General features: G+C 40.7%; 1 protein-coding gene across 3 annotated transcripts in view; it reads right to left on the reverse strand.

Moving 5' to 3' along the window:
* tenm3 (teneurin transmembrane protein 3) overlaps window positions 1-20863 on the reverse strand; it is a 298938-nt gene that overhangs the window by 187238 nt on the left and 90837 nt on the right. For all 3 annotated transcript variants that reach the window (XM_039613612.1, XM_039613610.1, XM_039613611.1), the window contains one exon: window positions 15361-15628. In XM_039613612.1, coding sequence (XP_039469546.1) covers window positions 15361-15628 — 268 coding nt within the window. The remainder of the gene's footprint in view (window positions 1-15360; window positions 15629-20863) is intronic.

Consider the following 20863-nt stretch of genomic DNA (forward strand, 5'->3'; position numbering starts at 1 on the left):
CTGTGTAGGAATGACAAATAATCAAAACTGTTTCAAAAGTTGAAACACTGCCACACAGTCTTGGGTGTAGTACTGTATATGTCCTAATCACCAGTTCAGCATTCTAAGAGCTTGTGGCAGAAAGCTGTTCAGTCTGTAGGTTCAGCCTCTTTTAATGTGGAACCGTTTGCCTGATGGCATCAGTTCAGAACATATATGGAGAGGGTGTGAGTGTCCTTTATGATGTTTAGTGGCCTACTCCTGCAGAATCTCTGGAAGAGGTATTGGACAGAGGAAAGGAAACTCTCGGCTGCTCCAACTAGTCTCTACAGTCATATTTTGTATGACATACTGCAGCTAGAATACCACGCTGACATACATTACGTTAGAACACTCAACCACACCGCTGTAAAAAATTCTGAGGATGCTGGTGAGGAGAGGGGCTTGTTTCAAACTCCTTTCTTTGCTGGGCCCATTTTTGGATCACTGAGATTTTCTGGTGCTGGTTCAGGCCTTGCAAGATCTGCACACCTAGGAACCTGACATCTTCCACTCCCTCTACTGATTGGCTGCTGATGCTGAAGGGGGGAGCATGCTTGATCCACACTTTGTGAAAGTCCATGATCACCTTTCATGTTTCGGCTACATTTAGCACCCGATGGTTCTACCTACACCAGCCCTCATTGAAACTTTTTTTCAATGCAATGATTTATCATTTCCACGAATCAGTCCCACCACTGGGGTATCATATCCGAACTTAATAATTACGTTATCCTCATATCTGGATACACAGTTGTATGTTAGCAGCATAAACAACAGTGGGCTGAGAACACAGCCTTATGAAGATCCAGTGCTCAGCGTAATAGGCTTGGAGATGTTTTTCCCAACATGGAGAGACTGAGGTCTCTCAGTCAGAAAGACCAGGATCCAGAGACATATGGTGGTGTTCAGGCCAAGTAAGGAGAGTTTCTCTATTAGTCTCTGTGAAATCATGAACTAAACTCAATGTACAGGAGTCTGGCGAAGGTATCTTTCGGGTCCAGATGGGTGATGAGCGAGTGTAAGGTGGTGGACATTGCATCCACTGTGGAGCTCGAATGATAAGCAAAGTAGAGTGGGTCAAATGATGCAGGAAGGATGGCTGCGATGTGATGAGTTGCTCAAAACACGGCATCACAATTGTTGTGATGCCGTGTTTTGAGCACTTCCCTGCCCTGAACACGGCATCCCGGGCTGTTAGCAGTGAGCGCACCTCTGCAGTCATCCAGGCTTTCTGGTTGACATATGCAGTGAAGGTCTTAACTACAGTGATATCCTCTGTACACTTTGCTATGTAGCTAGTTTCTGGCGATGCATAATTTTTTAATGTTTATCTGATCTCCTTGGGTGGCTGCCATCTTGAACACCCCCCACTGAATGTGCTGTCTGCCTGAAGAAATCCTAAAGTGCTGACAATGCACCTTCTGGCCAGATCCTAGTCTGTTTCGTTACTGGCCTGCTGTGGCTCAGAAGTGGTTTGTAAGCAGGCACCAGCATAATGAAAAGGTGATCAGAGCAGCCGAGGTGGGGGGGGTAGTCTTGTATGTATCTGGGTGGTTTGTATACACCAAGTCCAGCATGTTCACTCCTCTGGTTTTAAAGTCCACACATTGCTTGAACTTGGGGAGCACAGCCTTTAAACTGGTGCGGTTAAAATCTCCTGCAATCACTACGAAGCTGCCCAGGTGTTTAGTTTAGCTCACTGATGGCGCTGTGTAGCCCTCCAGCCTTAGCATTAGCGTCGGAAGCTACGTAAACGACTACAATAACAGTGGTGAATACTCTCGACAGATAAAATGGCCAACTTTTCACAATAAGAAACTCTGCCATGTGAGAACAGAGTTAGGTAGCTAATGTGGTACACCAGGTTTTATTTATATGATGCACAGACCCCATCTTGGCTCTTACCGCTGTTTGCCTTTACATTGGCTCCCTGTTGATTATCATATCAATTTCAAGATTCTTTTGCTTACCTTTAAAATTCTAAATAATTTGGCTCCCAGCTATCTATGCAAACTCCTCCATTTGTATATCCCTAATAAGGTACTTAGATCTTCCAATCAAATGCTCCTGACGCAACCAAGGTCTCGTCTGAAGAGGTGATCTGGCCTTTGCTGTCGTAGCACCCAGACTCAGGAATAATCTCCCTCCTTATATTCGTTCCTCAGAGTCCATCCAGTCTTTTAAATTGCGTCTTAAAACGTATTACTTTAGTCTGGCTTTTGATTCAAACTAGTTTGTTATTTCGTGGCTATTTTTTGTTTCAAACGATTGTCATATTGTTTCCTGCCCTCCTTTTAACGGTTTCTTTTTTTCATTCTGTCTTATGCTATTGCTATGACCGACTATGAAGCACTTCGGTCAACTTTGTTGTATTTTTATGTGCTATAGAAATAAATTTAGATTTGATTTGATTTGATTTGACTGTTTTGAACAGATGCAGCTACTAACTAAAAAGAGCTAGCTAAGATATAGTCTTTCATCCAAATATGGTCACTTCTGGCTCAGAAAAGCAAACATGGCAGTAACCAAAACACGAATGTTAAAGCTTTAAAATTGCGATTCAATAACCAATGGATGACATCCAGTGATTAAATTAGTTGTTTTCACATCGGCTGTACATTTCCAAAACTCTGTACTCTCTCAAATCTAACATCAAGCCCTCATTTAGTTTATGACCCATCATTCATCTACATCTACAGCTAATTGTAGTTAAACATTGTTAACCCTGCAATCACAGGGTTAACTATTTTTATTTGGAATACTTGACGTATTTAGGATGTTAACGGCATCTTTGAGAGTTTTGTAATATCTATTAAGTCTATAAGAAGTTTCCAAAATGTTCATGCAGACAAATATTCTGGCCACATCATAGCCTGGTTATTCTTTGAGGGAAGTCAGTTTGAATTGCTTATCCATCTTAGTGTCACAGGTGTTTCTATAACAGCTGACATACAGGCAGGCTAATGAGTGGGCACACTCTGGACAGACTGCCAGTCCTTTAAATTTTAGTAACGTGAACGGAAAAGGAGAAAAAGGCAGCTGAGGGGCAAGTCAGTTTATGGCCATTTTTGAAAAAGATACTGAAGTGGAATATGTAGCTGCAACAAGTGGTGCTCCCACCTGCAATGTGCGGTTCGTCAGTATTACCTGAAAGATAATCATCTGAAAAACAAAGCCAATTAAAGCTGCTACCACAGGCTACATTTCTTGAGTCATCAGACAGAAACTGTTGAGTATGAAGATGAAAAAGTTGTCAGAGAGCTCATCTTGTTCTTGACACTAGCAAGATACACAGGTTATTAGCGGTCAACCAAAGAACAATGGGTCATGTAAAGATTATTTTTCATTAAAAGAAAAAATCAGTCTTTGGAAAATTCCAAAGAGTAAATATGAAATTTCTTTTTAGCACATAGAATACATGTAGGCCTACAGTAATTATCAAGGTCACAATGTTCAATTAATGACAGGACCTCAGCTAATGATCATCTGTAATTCTAATTAGACTGTTCTCTAATAGGGCTGTGTGATTAACAATTAGAACCAATAATAAGAAGGGCTCTTCAATTAATACCTGCCTCTGGGCAATATGTGAAGAGAGAGAGACAGAGAGGAAAAGAGAGAAAAGTGAGAAACCAGCAGATAAATCATGGAGTGATTTTGTGTAAAGTAGTGTTTTAGTGTGTAATCAAAGGCATGAGAGGTGCTCAATCATTCGACCAAACAATGGCCCAAAACAATAAGGAAGGATTTGTAATTACATTCATTACATTACACTAAGTTCATGCCAGGAGTTTGTTACCCAGAAATGATGACTGTATTATATTTTGGTACATTAACTCATCAATTTAAAAAAGTACAAACATCTACATCAACATAACAAACCACCACATAAATCAAGGAGATGAATTAGTGCTGTTGCTGATTTTGTTCAGATCTTAGAGAGGAGACAAACTGAGACGGGAACGATGAACTCTTAGATCCAATGTTCCAAAGACAAAGGGAAGAACAACTTCCACAGGTACTCTTAAACCCAATCACATCCATCCACACTGTCACGGACTGCCGGGGCAGACCGTGTGGAGTGAGTAGAGGACCCAAGAGCAGACAGAGGCGAGGAGACAAAACTGGACTTAACAAAAAGCGAGCCTTTTATTGAGGGCCGAAAACTCACAGAAAAAGGCAACAAAGTAACTGAGGGAAAACCTGAACAAAGACTAGACTCTTACTGAGAAGCTAGACTATGACTAAACTATATACAAACGACGACTGACTATGGCTGGGAAACTGTGACAAGGGGTAGGGGAGATAACACAGATGACGCGACACAGACTGAATGAAACACAGAGACTAAATACACATAAGGGATGCTCAAGGGAAGTGGAAACACATGAGGGGGAACAGCTGATACACATGAACCTAATGACAGGACAGGGAGAGTGAAACTACATATACTGACATTGAATACAGACTTTCAAAGTAAAACAGGAAACATGGAGACTAGACATGACATGAACTAAACATAACCACACAGACATGACGCATGAACCAGGGAGACTTAGTACAGGGGGAGATGACATAAACAACTAAGAAACAGGACTACACAGCAATCTAGAAATTAACTATGTGAACTAAGCTAAGGCACAAATGAATACAAAAGGTACATAAAACTCAAACACTGGGTCTCTCTCTGTGACCTTACCTCAACATGAGTTAAAACATAGTTGAAACTTTAAAATTACTTTGTTACATTTTCTTCTTTTTTGTGTTGTACTTTTAAGTGATTTATTATTAATTCCATCACATATGAATATCCTTTCCTTCATGTCTCATTCGGCTAATTAATTCAGTTCAATTCAATTCTATGTGTACAGCACCAAATCACAACAACAGTCGCCTCCAGGAGCTTTATATTGTAAGGTCAATTCTACAATAATAAAAAGAAAAAAGAGAAAACCCCAACAATCACATAAAATCCTATGACCAAGCACTTTGGCGACAATGGGAAGGAAAAACTCCCTTCTAACAGGAAGAAACTTCTAGCACTGCCAGGCTCAGGCATCTGCCGTTCCCGCTGAGAGAATGAAGACAAGACAAAGACATGCTGTGGAAGAGAGCCAGAGATTATAATAAGTAATAATTAAACGCAGAGAGGTTTATAAACACATGAGTGAAAAAGGTGACCAAAGAAGAAACACCCCGTGCATAATGGGAATCCCCCTACGTCTATTGCAGCATAACTAAGGGAGGATTCAGGGTCACCTGGTCCAGCCCTAACTATATGCTTTAGCAAAAAGGAAAGTTTGAAGCCTAATCTTGAAAGTAGAGATAGTGTCTGTCTCCTGAATCCAAACTGGAAGCTGGTTCCACAGAAGAGGGGCCTGAAAACTGAAGGCTCTGCCTCCCATTCTACTTTTAAATACTCTAGGAACAACAAGTAGGCCTGCAGAGTGAGAGCGAAGTGCTCTAATAGGGTGACATGGTACTACAAGGTATTATTCCAGGTGTGCATGTGTGTGCAGTACAAATCGATTCCAGCAGAAAGAGACAGAGACGGATAATCAAGTGTCAAATTATTGTAACCATAGTGTTCTTAGCTGAAAGTAGCATGCTGACAGCCATAACTAATCTTGTAATAATATCACTTCATATGCACTACATTAAGACACTTAACAATGATCTGGTCTTTTTTACAATGGAAAAGAAAAAAAGAAGATTAGAACCATGTTCATGCTCGTTTAACAAAAATGTAGTCAAGTGTAAATGTTGTATCTGCTATAACAACACACTAACAACTACTACTCTACTCACAATATTAACTCACACACATCACCACAGTGACATAATATTTTTAATTTACATGCATTTCGTCATGTAACTTCGGTTTCATTCTGTGCCTCAGCTTATACAAAATCCACACAACTCAGAACAGTTTGTGAATGTGTGTCTGGTAAAGGACCATCTCACAGAGTTATTTCAGAAGAAAACAACAATGTAACTATGCCAGCAAATAACTCTGTAACACGGTAAACTAAATCTGTATCTTAAAAAAAGAGTTCATGTTCACCAAACATAAATTAGGATTCACTTTAGCTTTAAACTAAGAATCACATTTATTAGAAAATGGTAACACTTGGTTCGACATCTGTCTTGTGTGTTATTAACATAAACCCCCTGCACAAATCAGGACCCAGTTGTGTCCTCATCAGTGGGGGGAATACATCAAAGCTTCAAAGTGGTGTGTGCATGTGTTTGACTGTGGGTAGAGCTCATGTGTCAAAGACAGGATCACGACCTCTAAATGTAAACCACAATGTTTTAGTGTTATAGGAACCAATAGGTTCACTTATTCTGCGCCTACAGTTTTAATTACTGTCACTCACATTATCAACTGTGTAGTTACAAACTACAATCATGAATTTGGTCTAAAATGAAATAATATGTAATAATAATATGTCATGTTAACTGGAAAAAGAAACAATTGCTTAGTAATAATGATTGGTTGAGTTTCCTTATTGAACAAACTTCCTTTAAAAAGAAAATCTGTCCCTTAAAAAACATTTCATTGAACTGCGGTCTTCACTCATTAACTCCATAAATAAATATCATTGTAGAATTCTGATGTGGTCTGTCAGAAACCTGACACATACCAAGGTGGATGCTAATTATTTTGCTGTTTTGCATATTATTATTATTGAGTTGATTTATTTAAGTATTAGAGATGGACCGATCCGATATTACGTATCGGTCCGATACTGACCTAAATTACTGGATCGGATATCGGAGAGAAATAAAAAATGTAATCCGATCCATTAAATATCAAAAAAACACCTCACAAAACTTGCGACATGGCGTAACTCGGCTCATAACCGTAGCATGTCGGAGCAGTGTGCTCACGTGATAGAGCGGCTGTGTGTATTTGTAGCCTCGCTACCAAACCAGCATTTCATCTCCGAGGAAGTTATCCCAGAGAGAAGTAAAGCAAGTGTGTAAATTCATCTCTGAATGTTTGTAAAGCGTTCCCATGTTAAGCTTAACAACCGATATATGGAGCGACTGACTCTCTCTCTCCCTCACCTTCCTGCGGCTACTTCAATCGTGAAACTGCTTAACGATCAGCTGATCGGCTTTTCTGTCGCGAGTCCGTCTCTCTTCTTTGTTTTTGGCCCACTTTGCACCAGAAAGAGGAAACCAGCGGCTGAACAACAGCAGCACATTTAAGCTTGATAAGCTGTTGTTAGAATGTATTTAATATTACTTTCTACACCAGGATCCTTTTCTACGTAGCTGACGGCTGGTAACTGTGCAGGGGCGGATCTAGCAAAGTGTAGCCAGAATCTTACACCCAAAGTTTTAATCTGATTTAAAATGTATAGAAGTCCATTGCTGTATATAGTAACTGTTAAGTCTAATATACCCTAGTAAGCTATAGTACTTTTTCCTTTGGGAAGGTACCATCTGTGAATTCTGCAATTCTGTTGAAGAAAGATGTTGAATCTATTTAATTATTCTTGAAAAATAATTTATTTCTGTGCATTTTTTTTTCACCCTGCATCAAATTAAAGTTGATTACATCGATTAAGCATCATGAGGTGGAGGGTGGGGGGTGGTTCCCTATTTTTTTTTGCTGGGAGTTTGCAACCCTATTAGTTAGGTTGCTTAATATTTCTGCTAAGTACTCTTTAAAATACCAGAATAGGGAGGATTAAGTTTATTAGATTGATCAGTGTTCCTGAACTATGAAATATTTTGGGTGCAGTGTATTTTTTTACATACAGGTATAACAGAATAGCTTTAGTGTTGTTGTTTATTTAAACTTGAGTATGAACTTATACAAAATGCAGCAAGATATTAAAAAAACAGTTTTATTGATTAAAAAACTCACTATATCGGATTCATATCGGTATCGGCAGATATCCAAATTTATGATATCGGTATCGGACATAAAAAAGTGGTATCGTGCCATCTCTATTAAGTATACAGTTGGCTTTATTGCTCCTGGTTTTATTGCAACAAGATGACACAAGGTCAGTGTTTTTCATTATTAAGTCTTCTAATCTGTGATGCAGCGTCACACTGCTGCTTAGAGTCATTCCCTGCAGGCAGCAACTGATCATTCTTGGGGCTTCAGCATGAGTTAATTGGGTTTTTTATTCTTTTGGACACAATTGGGGCTTATTGTGTCCTATCACAATGGATTTATGGTGCACTGCTCCCTCTACAGTCCCTTGTCTGGATGTCATGCCTCCCCCTCCTGGCTTGGGTGATGTGATTTGTTGGAGGGCATGGATGTGTAGGGCCCTTTTCCTCTGCTGGTCCACATGTTGCAAACCCCGGGTTCTCCCTGTGACCATGATGCCCAATCCCTGCGCCTGGCTCTTTGGGGCAAGGTGGGCACCTCTTGCTCTATGTTGGGGTGGTGGGGATGTCGAGTTGGTTGGACGACCTGTGCTGCTGAGGGATTGCCCTGTTTGTCAAAACCGATGTCCTCCACAGGCTTCAGGTCTCTATGCTGTCCCCAGGCCTGTGGGATGCTAGCTGTCCTGCTTCTTGGGTGCTTGTACAATCTAGGTGGGAGCAACATGTGCTGTCTGGCCTCTGTTGAGCCTGAACAAGAACACTGAACACTGACGAAGATGTTCCTGCATGTTTCTGGCTCAGCAAATTACCCCACTAATATCAAGTATCAACGTTCAGTGTTGATTGTGGCAGCGTGCGGTTTCTGAGCTCACACAGGTTCATTCTGTGTTTTGATCGTCGTTACTTGAATGTTTTATTTGTGGGATTTATTCTGTTACAGTTTGCTCTCTTTGAAAGACAACATAACAGACCACAAAAAGAGGACTGGCAAAGATCACATGCACATGTTCAAATTAAATTAATTTTTTTGAAAAAGTAAAGAAAAGATGAAAGAGAGAAGAGCTGATAGCAAGTTTACAACATAACACTACCTCTTGGTCATCCTTGTCCATTTTGTATTCTCATGTTTCAGTGAAATAAGTTTTGGCCTCTCAGGCAGACAAAAAGCATAATAGATAACCAAAATGTTCATCTTTCAGAGAGGGCTGGTGAAGGTCAAAAATGGGCTAATGACAGTTGGTGCTACATATAATGAAAAGTCAATTAGTTTTCTTTTTCATCTACAGGAGCAGGACACCTGTCATTACACTCATGAAGGCCACAAAAATGAAAAATAAAGAAAATAAAAAAGAATATGTCATTGTTTAAAATTTCACAAAAATGACAATGACAATTGATATTTTATTTTGGAGTGTTCATCTAATTTGAAATGACATCATCACCTAACAAAAATCTGGGAGGCACAAATGTTTAATTCTCTTTGTGTTTTATTTATTGTATTTATTGAAAGTCATTTTTGAATATGTTTTTCCAAAATATCTGTATTTTCTCTATTCTCAGCTGAGGCCACCATTTCAAAGTCATCCACTTAATGGGTTTGTGCAGTGTGCAGCACAGTGGGGAACTGGAGACTGGAGCAAGCAATGAACTGTTGTCTTTCATCACTATATACTTGTTAGAATCTTTCATCTGGATTATTAATTTTTTTAAGAAGTCAAGCCTCCAGATGACAAATATAGTATAGTAACACACCACACTGCTGTTCTGCTTTAAAAACACAGTTGCTTATGTGCACCTGTCACGCTCACAGTATGGCACAGGTACTCAGCCTCGTGAAAAGCAGCCATTAGTTACCATGGCAATCCAGTTTACTGCAGCGTGAGCTATGGTTCTGAGATCAAATATCACAGGTTAAGTCCATCCTTAGCTCACTAATTTTAGAATTACTCATTGTAAGTTCTTATTTCAGAGTGACTGTCATCACGATGAAAGAGACTTTTTATATTTGTTTATTTGCAGTGACGTGCTTCTTTTAACTGGGCCTTCCCATCAGTACTGACACATATTAATCTGCAGGAATCAAAGGGGAAAACAGATTTGTAGGCAGCGCCAATCTTACGATGGCGTTTATCATGGGCTGTTATGGGGGATAGTTTGCCTTTCACAATGTTAGCATTAATGGACCTACCCAACCCTTCTGTCAGAGCAAATGTTTTAGCAACTACATTAGTTGGAAAGGATATAGCATACTGTTTGCATATTGTGCAAAACACGTGAGTTTGACAGTATAGGCTAACAACATCAGATGTCTCTTTGTGGCTAATTCTACTGGCCTGTTTGATTAAGTTCAGTCCTCTTTGCAGATAGATTATTTGAAAAGACATGTTAACAGAAAGCCATAGTAGAGTTCACAACAAAGACAAAAAAGTAAAACATTTGGCTCATTCCGTTATGACCACAGTCTTTGTGTACTGCAGCTTCTGCCTTCTTGGCAGGGACTAACCTAAAGGACCAAGAGCAATCCCCCATGTGGCAATACACTGCGACTACAGGTAGATTTGGTCTGTGAAGTTTGCCATAGCAACTACAGATTATCAGTCATTATCATGCAGAGACCTGCAGTAAAGTATTAACAGCTGGTTTATGTCTCACAAAACCTTTAACTGTACTTTATGTGCTTTAATTGGTTTTTAGCTTATTTTTGTTTAATGATGCATTTTTAATTGTTTAGTCTACACACACAAACAGCCCAAAAAAGTATTTACATTTGTGTTTAGTCGCTTATTTCTTTGTTCTAATAATTCTCCTTGACAGTGAATCTTACACCATTGGAAAGCCTGTTTATTTCCCCTTAAACGTCCCCAACATCTGTAATTACAAATGTAGTTTGAATAATGAAAATGACCCTGATGTCTGGATTTTGTGTGCGTACACATGATTCGATGGCAGATTAGTGTCTGTGTGTGTGAGGCTGGCTGCATGAATGAATGTGAAAGATAAGAAATGTGTCTCCCTCCCATCATTATGCATGATTATAAATAAGAGAAAGGGAACTAAGTATGTTCTCATTTTTAAACAATCATAATTTATATGTGATTTTGTAAAAAGTTAATTATGCTTAATATTAGTCAGCATATAATCAGGTGGAAGTTTGACCAATGTAATGGAAAAAAAAGATAATAACGACTCTAATAACAGGTGTGTGTGTGTGCATGTGCGTGTGTGTGTGCACGTGTGTGTGTAGACACTAATATGTCACTAAGCAATGAAACATGAAGGACATTGTATCCATATATGATTTAAAATGCATATGTAATGGATTTACTGATAAATGATGTTAAATTAAAACATGGAAAAGAAGAAAATGTAATGAAGAGATTTTCATGTTTGAAATCATGTTGAGATCACAGAGAGAGAGAATGACAGGCTGTGGCTGAACATTGATTAACTGTCAGCAGCGGTGATTGGATGCCACAATGTGTGATGCAAGATGTCACCTCAGGAGTGCATCGTCACACCTGGATGTCGCTCTCCTAACAAGATCAGCACTAGAGTTCAGCATTAATTAGTGTAAGGGATGAATGTAATAAGTGTAATTAAGTGATTTGGTTATGTTATTATTATTGTTATTTGATTTGGCTTTTGCTTTAACCCTGGTAATTTTCTGATAAGATATCCTGCATTCAAGAGCCTGTGGACGTTCCCTTATTAACCTTTTTTGAAACAGTGAAAGTAAAAACCTGCGTGTTATTATAACATCACTCAAAGGATTCTGACAGGTCACGCTAGCCTTAAAAATAAATAGATTGTTGGGGCTTAATTTCCCAGGACACTAAATATAACTCAGCTAGTTACCAAGTGCATAGAGTTAGAGTAGAGCTGTGACTGAGAGGAGTGCCTGAGCAGAGGGCCATCCTGGCAAGCATGCATTCAGAGGGAGCACAACCAACATCTGTAGGGCTGAGCAGTGGTTAGAGCTGGGCGAGTCACCACCCCACCTCCTTTTCAAACAGAGAGATGATTCCAGACTGTCCTGTATTGGGGGTGCCTGGTCGAAATTCCACACTAGACAGCACCAGGCCCTGACATGATTCATGCCTACTGTCTAACGAAGCTAACTGGACTCCATGAGCACCTGGCAGAACAAATGAACCAGCTGCTAATGGATGGGACATACCCAGAAAGGCCAGACAGATCTGATCCCCAAGGATTCCCAGTAGGGAGTGCAGTGAGTTCTGTTGTTAGATGGAGTTAGATGTGTTACAGCCCATCTGTGGGCCACTCTTGCTCCTGTTATTTTTTGGTCCATGAAGCAGTGAGGAGAGTGAAGTTTTAAAATACAAAGAGCTGAAGTGTCCACTGCAGTCACTATCTGTGCTTTACATGCTTTATTTATTTTTATCTTTGAAGTTTTGTATGTGATTTTCCCGTTCCTGGTGAACTCTGCTGTATATGCTATAACTCCTATTCAACTCAACATTCAGCAAGTGGAATATGTCATCTTCTTCTGACGACCTGCAGTCAGGATCTTGTGAACATCCCAAGAGGCTAACTTCATGCCAGTTGTATAAGTTACCATGAAGGGTGGGATTTATCAAAAATATGCTCCGTTCCCCACTAACAGGACTGGTTACAGATGGGGTGATGGGACGGCTTTAGCTCAGGAGGTAGAGCAGGTCATCTACTAATCACAAAGTTTGGTGGTTTGATCCTTGGCTACTCCAGTCTGCATGCCAAATATCCTTGGGCAGGATACCAAAGTTGCTCTCCAGTGCTTCGACTGGAGTCTGAACATGTGTGAAAGTTAGACAGAAGAAATGAAAACCATTCAGCTTTGCATCCTCTGTCTCGTTGTGTGTAATTAGCCCCAGTTGTGTTCCTTCCTTGTCTATGTAAGCCCTTTGTTTTGTTCCATCCAGTGTTGCGTGTTCCCCCTGTCTGCCTGCCTGTTTAGTTTATTTTGTATTCCCTGTTTAGTCAGTGCCGGTTTTCCAGGTGTTCAACAATAAAGCTGTTTTTTGAGCTTACCTTTTGCCTCCTGGAGTCTGCATTTGGGTCCTTCATTCCTGCCTGCCACACACAGCCCATGACACTGTACCATCAAACCATCACAGATCTATACAGCAACTGTGATGGTTTGTTTAGGGGGGCCATTAGGGGGCTTAATAGGTACTTTTACCTCTGGGGTGCCAGCCAGGGTTCTCCCCTGAGATATGACATTGACTAACTTAAATTAATTACATTAACTAATTATATTAATTAATTACAATACAAACCACACAAAGGGGTCTTCCACTCCTGGTTCATCTCTGGAACTAACCTGCCTAACTAGCAAGATACAAGATATTAGACTAATGCAAGATGTCTGCCTGGACCACAGCGGTCAGTTCGACCTGCTTCCTTTCTGAAGTTTCCCATCCTGACTCCTGGTCCATATGAATGGGAGTAAATGAGCAGAACTCTGCGATCTAACTGGCTGGCTCTAGGCGGGGTGTGGGCGGCTGTAGCTCAGGACCTAGAGCAGGTCAGCTGGGCCTCAAACGGCCTCCGAGCTTGTTCACAGACTGTCTCTTGTATTTCTCCTGGTCTCTGACGGCCTTCCAACATTATCCAGCTCTCCATTCTCTCTCATGTCCTCTATCAACACACAAGCCTTATTGCAGGTTTAAGAGCTTTCTCCTGAACTCTGTCCACTCTCAGCCTTATTGCGGGCTCTATTCTCTCTCCTGACCTTTGCCAGCCTTATTGCAGGTGTCTGCCTATATTCTGTGCCTTTGGTAACACTGCATTAGTGTGGTTTATACTCTATAGAGACACTGTCATTTTCCTGTCATAGTAAGATTCCTCTTATTCTTTTTTTTTCTCCGCTGGGATTCTGTTCTGCTATAGTGGGTCATCAGAGTCTAATTGCCAAATAGCTTTATTTTCATTGCTCTAGTAGTCCAATCATTGTCCTGCTTACCTTCTCCAAGCTAATCAGCCTCCTTCTGCTACGAGTGGTATTGAATTTTTACCCAGATATTATCAGGAAGACTAAACAGTCAAAGCACATGTGAACGTCACTGCTTTCAGTTTCATTCTTTGTCCATACACGTGGATGAATGCTTGGTCTTCACATGCACACACATGCACATGACTATAAACATACAGCCAGATACAGGCACAAAGCTAAAATACTTGGAGCATCTCTTTCTCTGTTCATCAGTGCATCACTTTCTTTTTCACTATTTTTAAGAAGTGCAAAATGGACAAAGGAGGAGGAAACGATGGAGGGAGCAGACACATTTACTTTGTGAGTACAGGGTCAAGGCTAAAGTCGCACCCATAAATTTTGTATGTATGCATGTGCAAGGCAAGGCAACAATGGGCCTTCATATGGCTGCTAGACAAATGCTACTCCCTACTGAAGAAAACAGAGACTTTCCAAATAAAAACAGCGACAGGGAGAAAACAACCAATCAAACTTGTGTCACTGCTGAGAGGAAACAAAGTGACTTTGGGATGTTCTTAAACACTTTGAAATGCCAAATGTGTTTCAAAGTGTCTGAAAACTAAACAACTAAACAGACTTTAACAAAGAAGCTGATGTGCTGCATAGATTCTCAGTCTGCCTAAAGAAAGCAGAACATGAGTGAACGGTTGACAGTTAAGTGATTTACGATTCAGAATAGCAGCATGTGTTCATGCTGGTCTTCTGTCAGACTGCTGGCAAGCATGCTTTACCTTACTGTGGTCTACTAGAGAGAGCTGAGATAAGTGACACTAACAGACTGAATAAAGTGATTAGGAAGGCTGCTCTGTGATTGGCTGCAAACTGGACACTTTTGAAGCTGCGGTGAAGAGGAGGTCACTGAACAAACTGTTATGTATTACAGACAACCTCGACTAACCTCTGCAGCACTGACAGACAGGCAGTGAAGCACTTTCTCTAACAGAATGATTGTGGTCCACTCTCACAACGACACGACATACATGGGATAAAGTATTTCTTATCCTAGCTTAATTAAGTCTTTAGACAAATAATAATTATAATTATGTTGTTGTTATTATTCTTTTTTTAAAATTTTGTTTGTTTACGGACTTGGATCAGGACTGCGTTGTTGCTTTCATCCATCCATTTTCTTCACCTTCTTCAGTTCGAGGTTATGAGTAAGGTGAAGTCTATCCCAGCTGCTGTAAGGTGAGAGGCAGGGTAACCCCAGGATGGGGCGCCAGTTTATTGTAGCTACCTATAGTTTGCTGTTTTTCCTCCCATAGTGTTTTTCTTTTATTCTAGCTACGTTTTGATTTTCGGGGGACTCATTCAGGATGTAGAGATAAAACATTCTGTTTAAGGATGTTGTTGACGTCGCAGCACACTGGGAAAGCCTGATGAAGCGTCACACAGCTGCGTTACACTGTCACTGTGATAATGCTGAGAGGCTACAGGTGTAGTGTGGAACAAAGACAAGTAAAGTAAGATGGCTGAAAAAGAGAGTTTACCTTGTTTCCAGAGGTACATTGCTACCAAGCACCCAGCTGTCTTGCAGCGGGACGCTCTCGGGGGGCGTGGTCTGCAGCTCTGCTGGTGATTGGCCGGCCACAGGGGCCGGGCTTCCAGTAGGAGGGGTTAGCTGCCTTGTGGAGTTCAGGGATTGGCCAGTGTGATGTGTGGCGCTCAGGGCTTGGCTAAGAGCTGTTACTGAGGGTTGTTGCCGATGAGGGGGTGGTACCGGAGGGAGGCTGGAGTTGTGATGATTGGACGGTTGCTCTGTCAACAAAACAGAAGAGAGAAGAACTCATCTTTACACACGTGTAAATCAGTGGCACTAACATTGGTAGCATGGTCTTTTTAGCTGACTGGAAGGGTCCTTAAAGCATCTTTCCCCGAGTACTGCTGTCGTTATAATCCTTGTAAATCAAATGGATACATTTAGATCATATTTCACGTCACAGTCTAACCAAACAGTCTCTCATCTGACGAAATCCGTCCTTAACGAGAGAAAATAATGTTAGCCTCAGACTGTTTTTAAGCAAACAAAGCAAGAACTGGCAAAAAAAACCAACGCTTCTTAACCTAAGACAGTCGGTCTGTCTACAGATGCAACTGCTGAAGAAGATCAGAATTGAAAATTTGACGTTATTATTATACAACATCGGAATGATTGATCTAAAGGCAAATTCCCCAGATGATGCGGTTAAGGTTGGTGAAGAGTTATAATGTTGATTTTTTTAATATCACTGGATGTGAGTGCAGCGTTGGTGAGAAGTGTAACTAAACACTAGACTCAGCTCAGCTAGAATGAATACAGCTCAGTGACTGGCCTTCACAAAGCTCTGCTCCGATTCTGTAAAAATATTTGCTCAAAGCTGACCCGGGTTCAACTTTTCCTCACTGTTTTTGTTCCGTGTGCTTTTCAACTCCCTTTTCCGTCCTCAGGGTACTGTGAAGGAAATGAATGGCAGTCCTGGAATTTGATTTGCATAAAGAGCATCAGATCTCCATTTCCCAGCCCTGCTGTTATTCTTTCTCTGCTGCACTCAGCGAGGAAAACAGAAAGCAAAGAGCAAAGCGAGGGATATGTGCAGGAGCAGTTCCTCCTCTCGCTAGTTCGTGTTCTGTTTGCCATCTTAATAACTGTTCGAGTTATGCAGACTTTACAGGCTGAATGCTGAAAACCACATACGAAAAGTCAGGATTTCGTTATGACTATTTAGGCCTCGAGACTACGTTTATTTGCAATTACTGCACCTCTTACAATCTTATACATTTAAAGACAACCCCCAAATATTACTCTATGTGTGACGAGCAGAGCTAGTTACCAGTTCTACTGTCTTGGTGCAGCAGATACATTTAGACGTGTGACAGGATCAATAGACTGTGTTTAATGTGTTTAATCGCAGATTCAGGGATTTGCTTTTGCCAATCATTTCTTTGTACAACTCCAAATTCATGTCTAATACATCATATTCATAATAACAATAATCACTTTGAAAAACCAGTGTCATTACTCAAAGTGCACTAAACTCAATATTAATCAGTGAGTCTAAAAGACTCAGCATGAATCACTAGCAAGGCCTGTGTTTCACCACCAAGTCAGCAACATCCAAATCAGAATACTGCACATCTCAGTCAGTACTCACACTTTTTAGTTAAATATTGTCACAGCTGAAAATAACATTTTGGACTCGCAGCATGAGGGAAAATCTGGTCTTTCCCAGCTGATGGCACCACTGGCCAGTTTAGACCCTGTGATGAGGCGCTCATGCACTTTGACTGTAGCACCCCTGAAAGAGTAGCAATAACAAAATAAAGTAACATCAGCAATAACAATGTGATTTAGTATTATTCTCTGACATTGTCTTCTAATATATAATTGTCCAGCGTTTCTGTTGGAGAGGGTACAGGTTAACAAAAACAGGTTTAACCGCCCAGTGCACACGTACAAATAAATGATAAAGAAAATGAAAAAGTAATTTCACAACACAAGTCAGTGCAGATTCAAAGTGTAAAAAAGTTTTTGCTTATTGTGTGCCAAATGTTAGCTAATGTAATGTAATGTAATCAATGGCCAGCAGCAGTCTTATTGTCTATATTGTTCTATAGTTGCTAGTGCTGTCAGCGTTACTCTCGTTAAAATGACGTTAATGCCATAACCGTATTAACACAGCAAATCTCCGTTAGCGAGTTAATGCGGATCACCCCGTGCGAGGGCTGCACGGCATCAACACGTTAGTGCGGTTAGCTCGTTAACACGTTAGTGCCGTGCAGTTGTAAATCCTGTTTATGTTTACCTTTTGTTTTTGTTTTTTTACTTTCACCTTTTTGTTTTACTTTTCTGTTCCCATCGTTTAATACTGTTCTTGTTGTTTTGTGTTGTAATGTGACCTTGCACGTTTCGAAAGGTGCCAAGTAATAAAAAGTATTATTATTAGTAGCAGTATGTTATGAAAGGTAATCAATACCCTGCTCTTAAGATAACTTCGAGTATTTTTATGTTGTTTTTCAGTTGAATATCACATGTTTGTGTGCAGTGTTGGGTAAGTTACTTTAAATTAGTAACTCAGTTACATTACTAGTTACTTCTCTAAAAAAATAACTCAGTTACTTCAAGTTACTCGTTACTTTCAAAGTAACTAGTTACTAGGGAAAGTAACTTTGGTTTTACTCAGAATTCTCTTGTTAATGTGTTGCTTCTGTAACTGGATACCCAGCCAGATTGCCAGTCTTCTAGCTTGCTTACTTGCCACAAGTGCACTGTGCCACCTACCAATAGAAAGGAAAAATAATGTGCACATTTCCACGAGAGAAAATCACGCCTGGACCGTCGTTGACCGCCGCCATGATTCTAGCCTGCTTTTACATCCAACACAAAACTGCAGTCGTGGTGCTTTTGATTGTACTCAGAACTTGGAAATTCTGCCTTCTGAATAGGAAGATGTAGGTAACACCAGACTGCAGATGAGCTGCATACAGAGCTGGACTGGGACAAAAAAATAGTCCCGGGCATTTTGACTAGAGACCGGCCCACCATTATAGGAAAAATCATAAAGCCTTTGAATGAAAACAAACACTGTTGTGACAGTGATGCACACTGTTCTGATGGTATATATGTATCAATCTATCAATTGTTTGTTGTAAGACTCAGATAATTATTTTTTTAAAAGCGAGACATTTTAAATGAGAATAATAAAGAAAACTATTTCCTTGTCCCCCCCTTTCCCTGTTAATGCCCTACCTGGCCCCCTGGCAAAAATTTGCTAGACCCGCCCCTGCACAGTTACCAGCTGTCAGCTATGTAGAAAAGGATGCTGGTGTTATTTGTCTCTCAGAAACAGCTCATAACTTCCCTTCAACTCATTCATGTCACCTAAAAGGTAAACCTGTTTCTCCATCACCTGTTCAGCTGTGATGATTCAGTAAGGACATCTCCTGGTTTCATCTTCATGTTTCCCTCTCACCAGATATCGGTTTGGATATCTGGTGAGAGGGAAACTGTGTGCTGACTGTGTGTTGACCAGCACCCTTACGGCTGTGACTCCAGCAAACGTCAGCTGATACTAGAAATTAATATTAAATAAATTCTAACAACAGCTGATCAAGCTTAAACGTGCTGCTGTTGTTTAACGCGACCTCCGCTGGTTTCCTCTTTCTGGCGCAAAGTGGGCGATAAATAAACAAGAGAGAAAAGCCGATCAGCTGATCATTGATCAGTTTCGTGATTGAAGTAGAAACAGGAGAGGAGAGAATGAGAGAAGAAGAGGCAGCTGTGCAGCTTCAGCTTTGTGTCTTTTTCATTGTAGCTGAAGTCCGGGACAAACTGTGTTCCTTTTCACCTCAGTACGAAACGCGTAATATTTTCTCTGAATACCAGACGATTCTGTTTTTTACGGGACGGTTGGAAACTCTAATAATTAACCGTATGAACAAAATAAAGTTCAACATCAGTAACATAGCACCCACCCAGCTGTATAGAAACTCCGTCATGCTAGCTAGCACGCAGTACGAAAATGTCAGCATACCGAAAATAAACTCCACCTAAACTTGGTTTATATCTGACCCAGATAGACTGCAGGTCATAACTTCTTACCTGAAGTTCAGTTCACCTGACACGCGGACCGGCGGCCGCTTCGGGTCTCTCCTCTTGCCTCCCTTTTCCTTCATCCACCTGCTGGCTTCCACCACAGATTCAACATTGAATCTGTGGAAGCTCCGCGATATCCACCACACGAAGTAACGAGTAACGAGCCTATCTAAATCCCAGTAACGAGTAACGCGTTCCTGGTTTTGGCATAATAACTAGTTACCGTGCTCGTTACCACAATAATAACGTAGTTACTGTAACGCGTTACTTAATAACGCGTTAGTCCCAACACTGTTTGTGTGTGACTTCAGTGCAGGAAGATGGAGAGAGATTCTACATGAGTAGGAAGAACCATGTGAGCCGAGTCAGGTGGGAAAACATGAACTGTTGACTCAGGTTTGATAACTAAAGTGTGCACCAGGTTGAACTGGGGTTTGCAAAAGTGAAAACGATATGTTTGCAAGTAGCATATTCCATTAAAATTATCTGCTAAGCACTGTATGCGAGACACTATGACTGGAACACACTTCACACAGTCCAGATAAACTAACCAAGGATACGATATCTGCCTACAGCTGATCAGTGCTTAGGCTGAACATTTTAAACAGAAAGAAGACAGCTCAGAGCAACAGTGTACTGACCACAGACCAGTTTAAATAACAAATATAACAAAATGAATAAATACATTCCTACCAATTAGGGCTGGGCTATATCAGACCGTTCACAGTAATACCGGTGTAATTTTGGGCAACGATAGGAAAATGAAATATCGCAATAGAATGTGGGTAAAACGCACATGCGCAGTACCTTTGTTTACATACGCACATGGCGGCGACGCAGAATGAGAAGAGCGAAAGTGGATCGTTAAATGAAACGGATGAACCAGAATTGGTTTGTAAAAATGCTGCAACTTCAGTGGTGTGGAACTGGTTTAGCTTTCGTCCGTCAGATACACAACAAAGCACTATTTTTGGTAGAGCATGCTAGCGGGCCGTCGTTATTACCGTGTTGTTTGGAAAATACGGCACACTTAAAATCAATCCTTTGATTTTTCTGAAAATCGACAGTGTCCCTTATAATCCCGTGTGCCTGATGTATGAATTCTGGTTGTGTTTACTGACCTCAAAACGATTTTATGTGGTAGACGGGGCTCGACAATCTGTCAAATGTTTTAGTACGACTTTGCTAAGGTACGAAGCCGCACCGCTTGATGGATTGTCGGAGCATTACGGCTATCGTAGGCAGGCGCCTCGCGGAGTGATACGTACTGTGCTTCAACATAATATTACCGTATTGTGTGTGTATAACCTCTTTTTAAGTTTTGTGGATATTATACATGGTTATGCTGAGGATATGTCGGCCAATTTCCACTGGAAATGCCTTTTGGTTAAACTGTCCGCAAGGAATTTGCACTGTTACAT

This window comes from Oreochromis aureus, linkage group 6 (assembly GCF_013358895.1).
Source record: "Oreochromis aureus strain Israel breed Guangdong linkage group 6, ZZ_aureus, whole genome shotgun sequence".
Taxonomy (NCBI): Eukaryota; Metazoa; Chordata; class Actinopteri; order Cichliformes; family Cichlidae; genus Oreochromis; species Oreochromis aureus.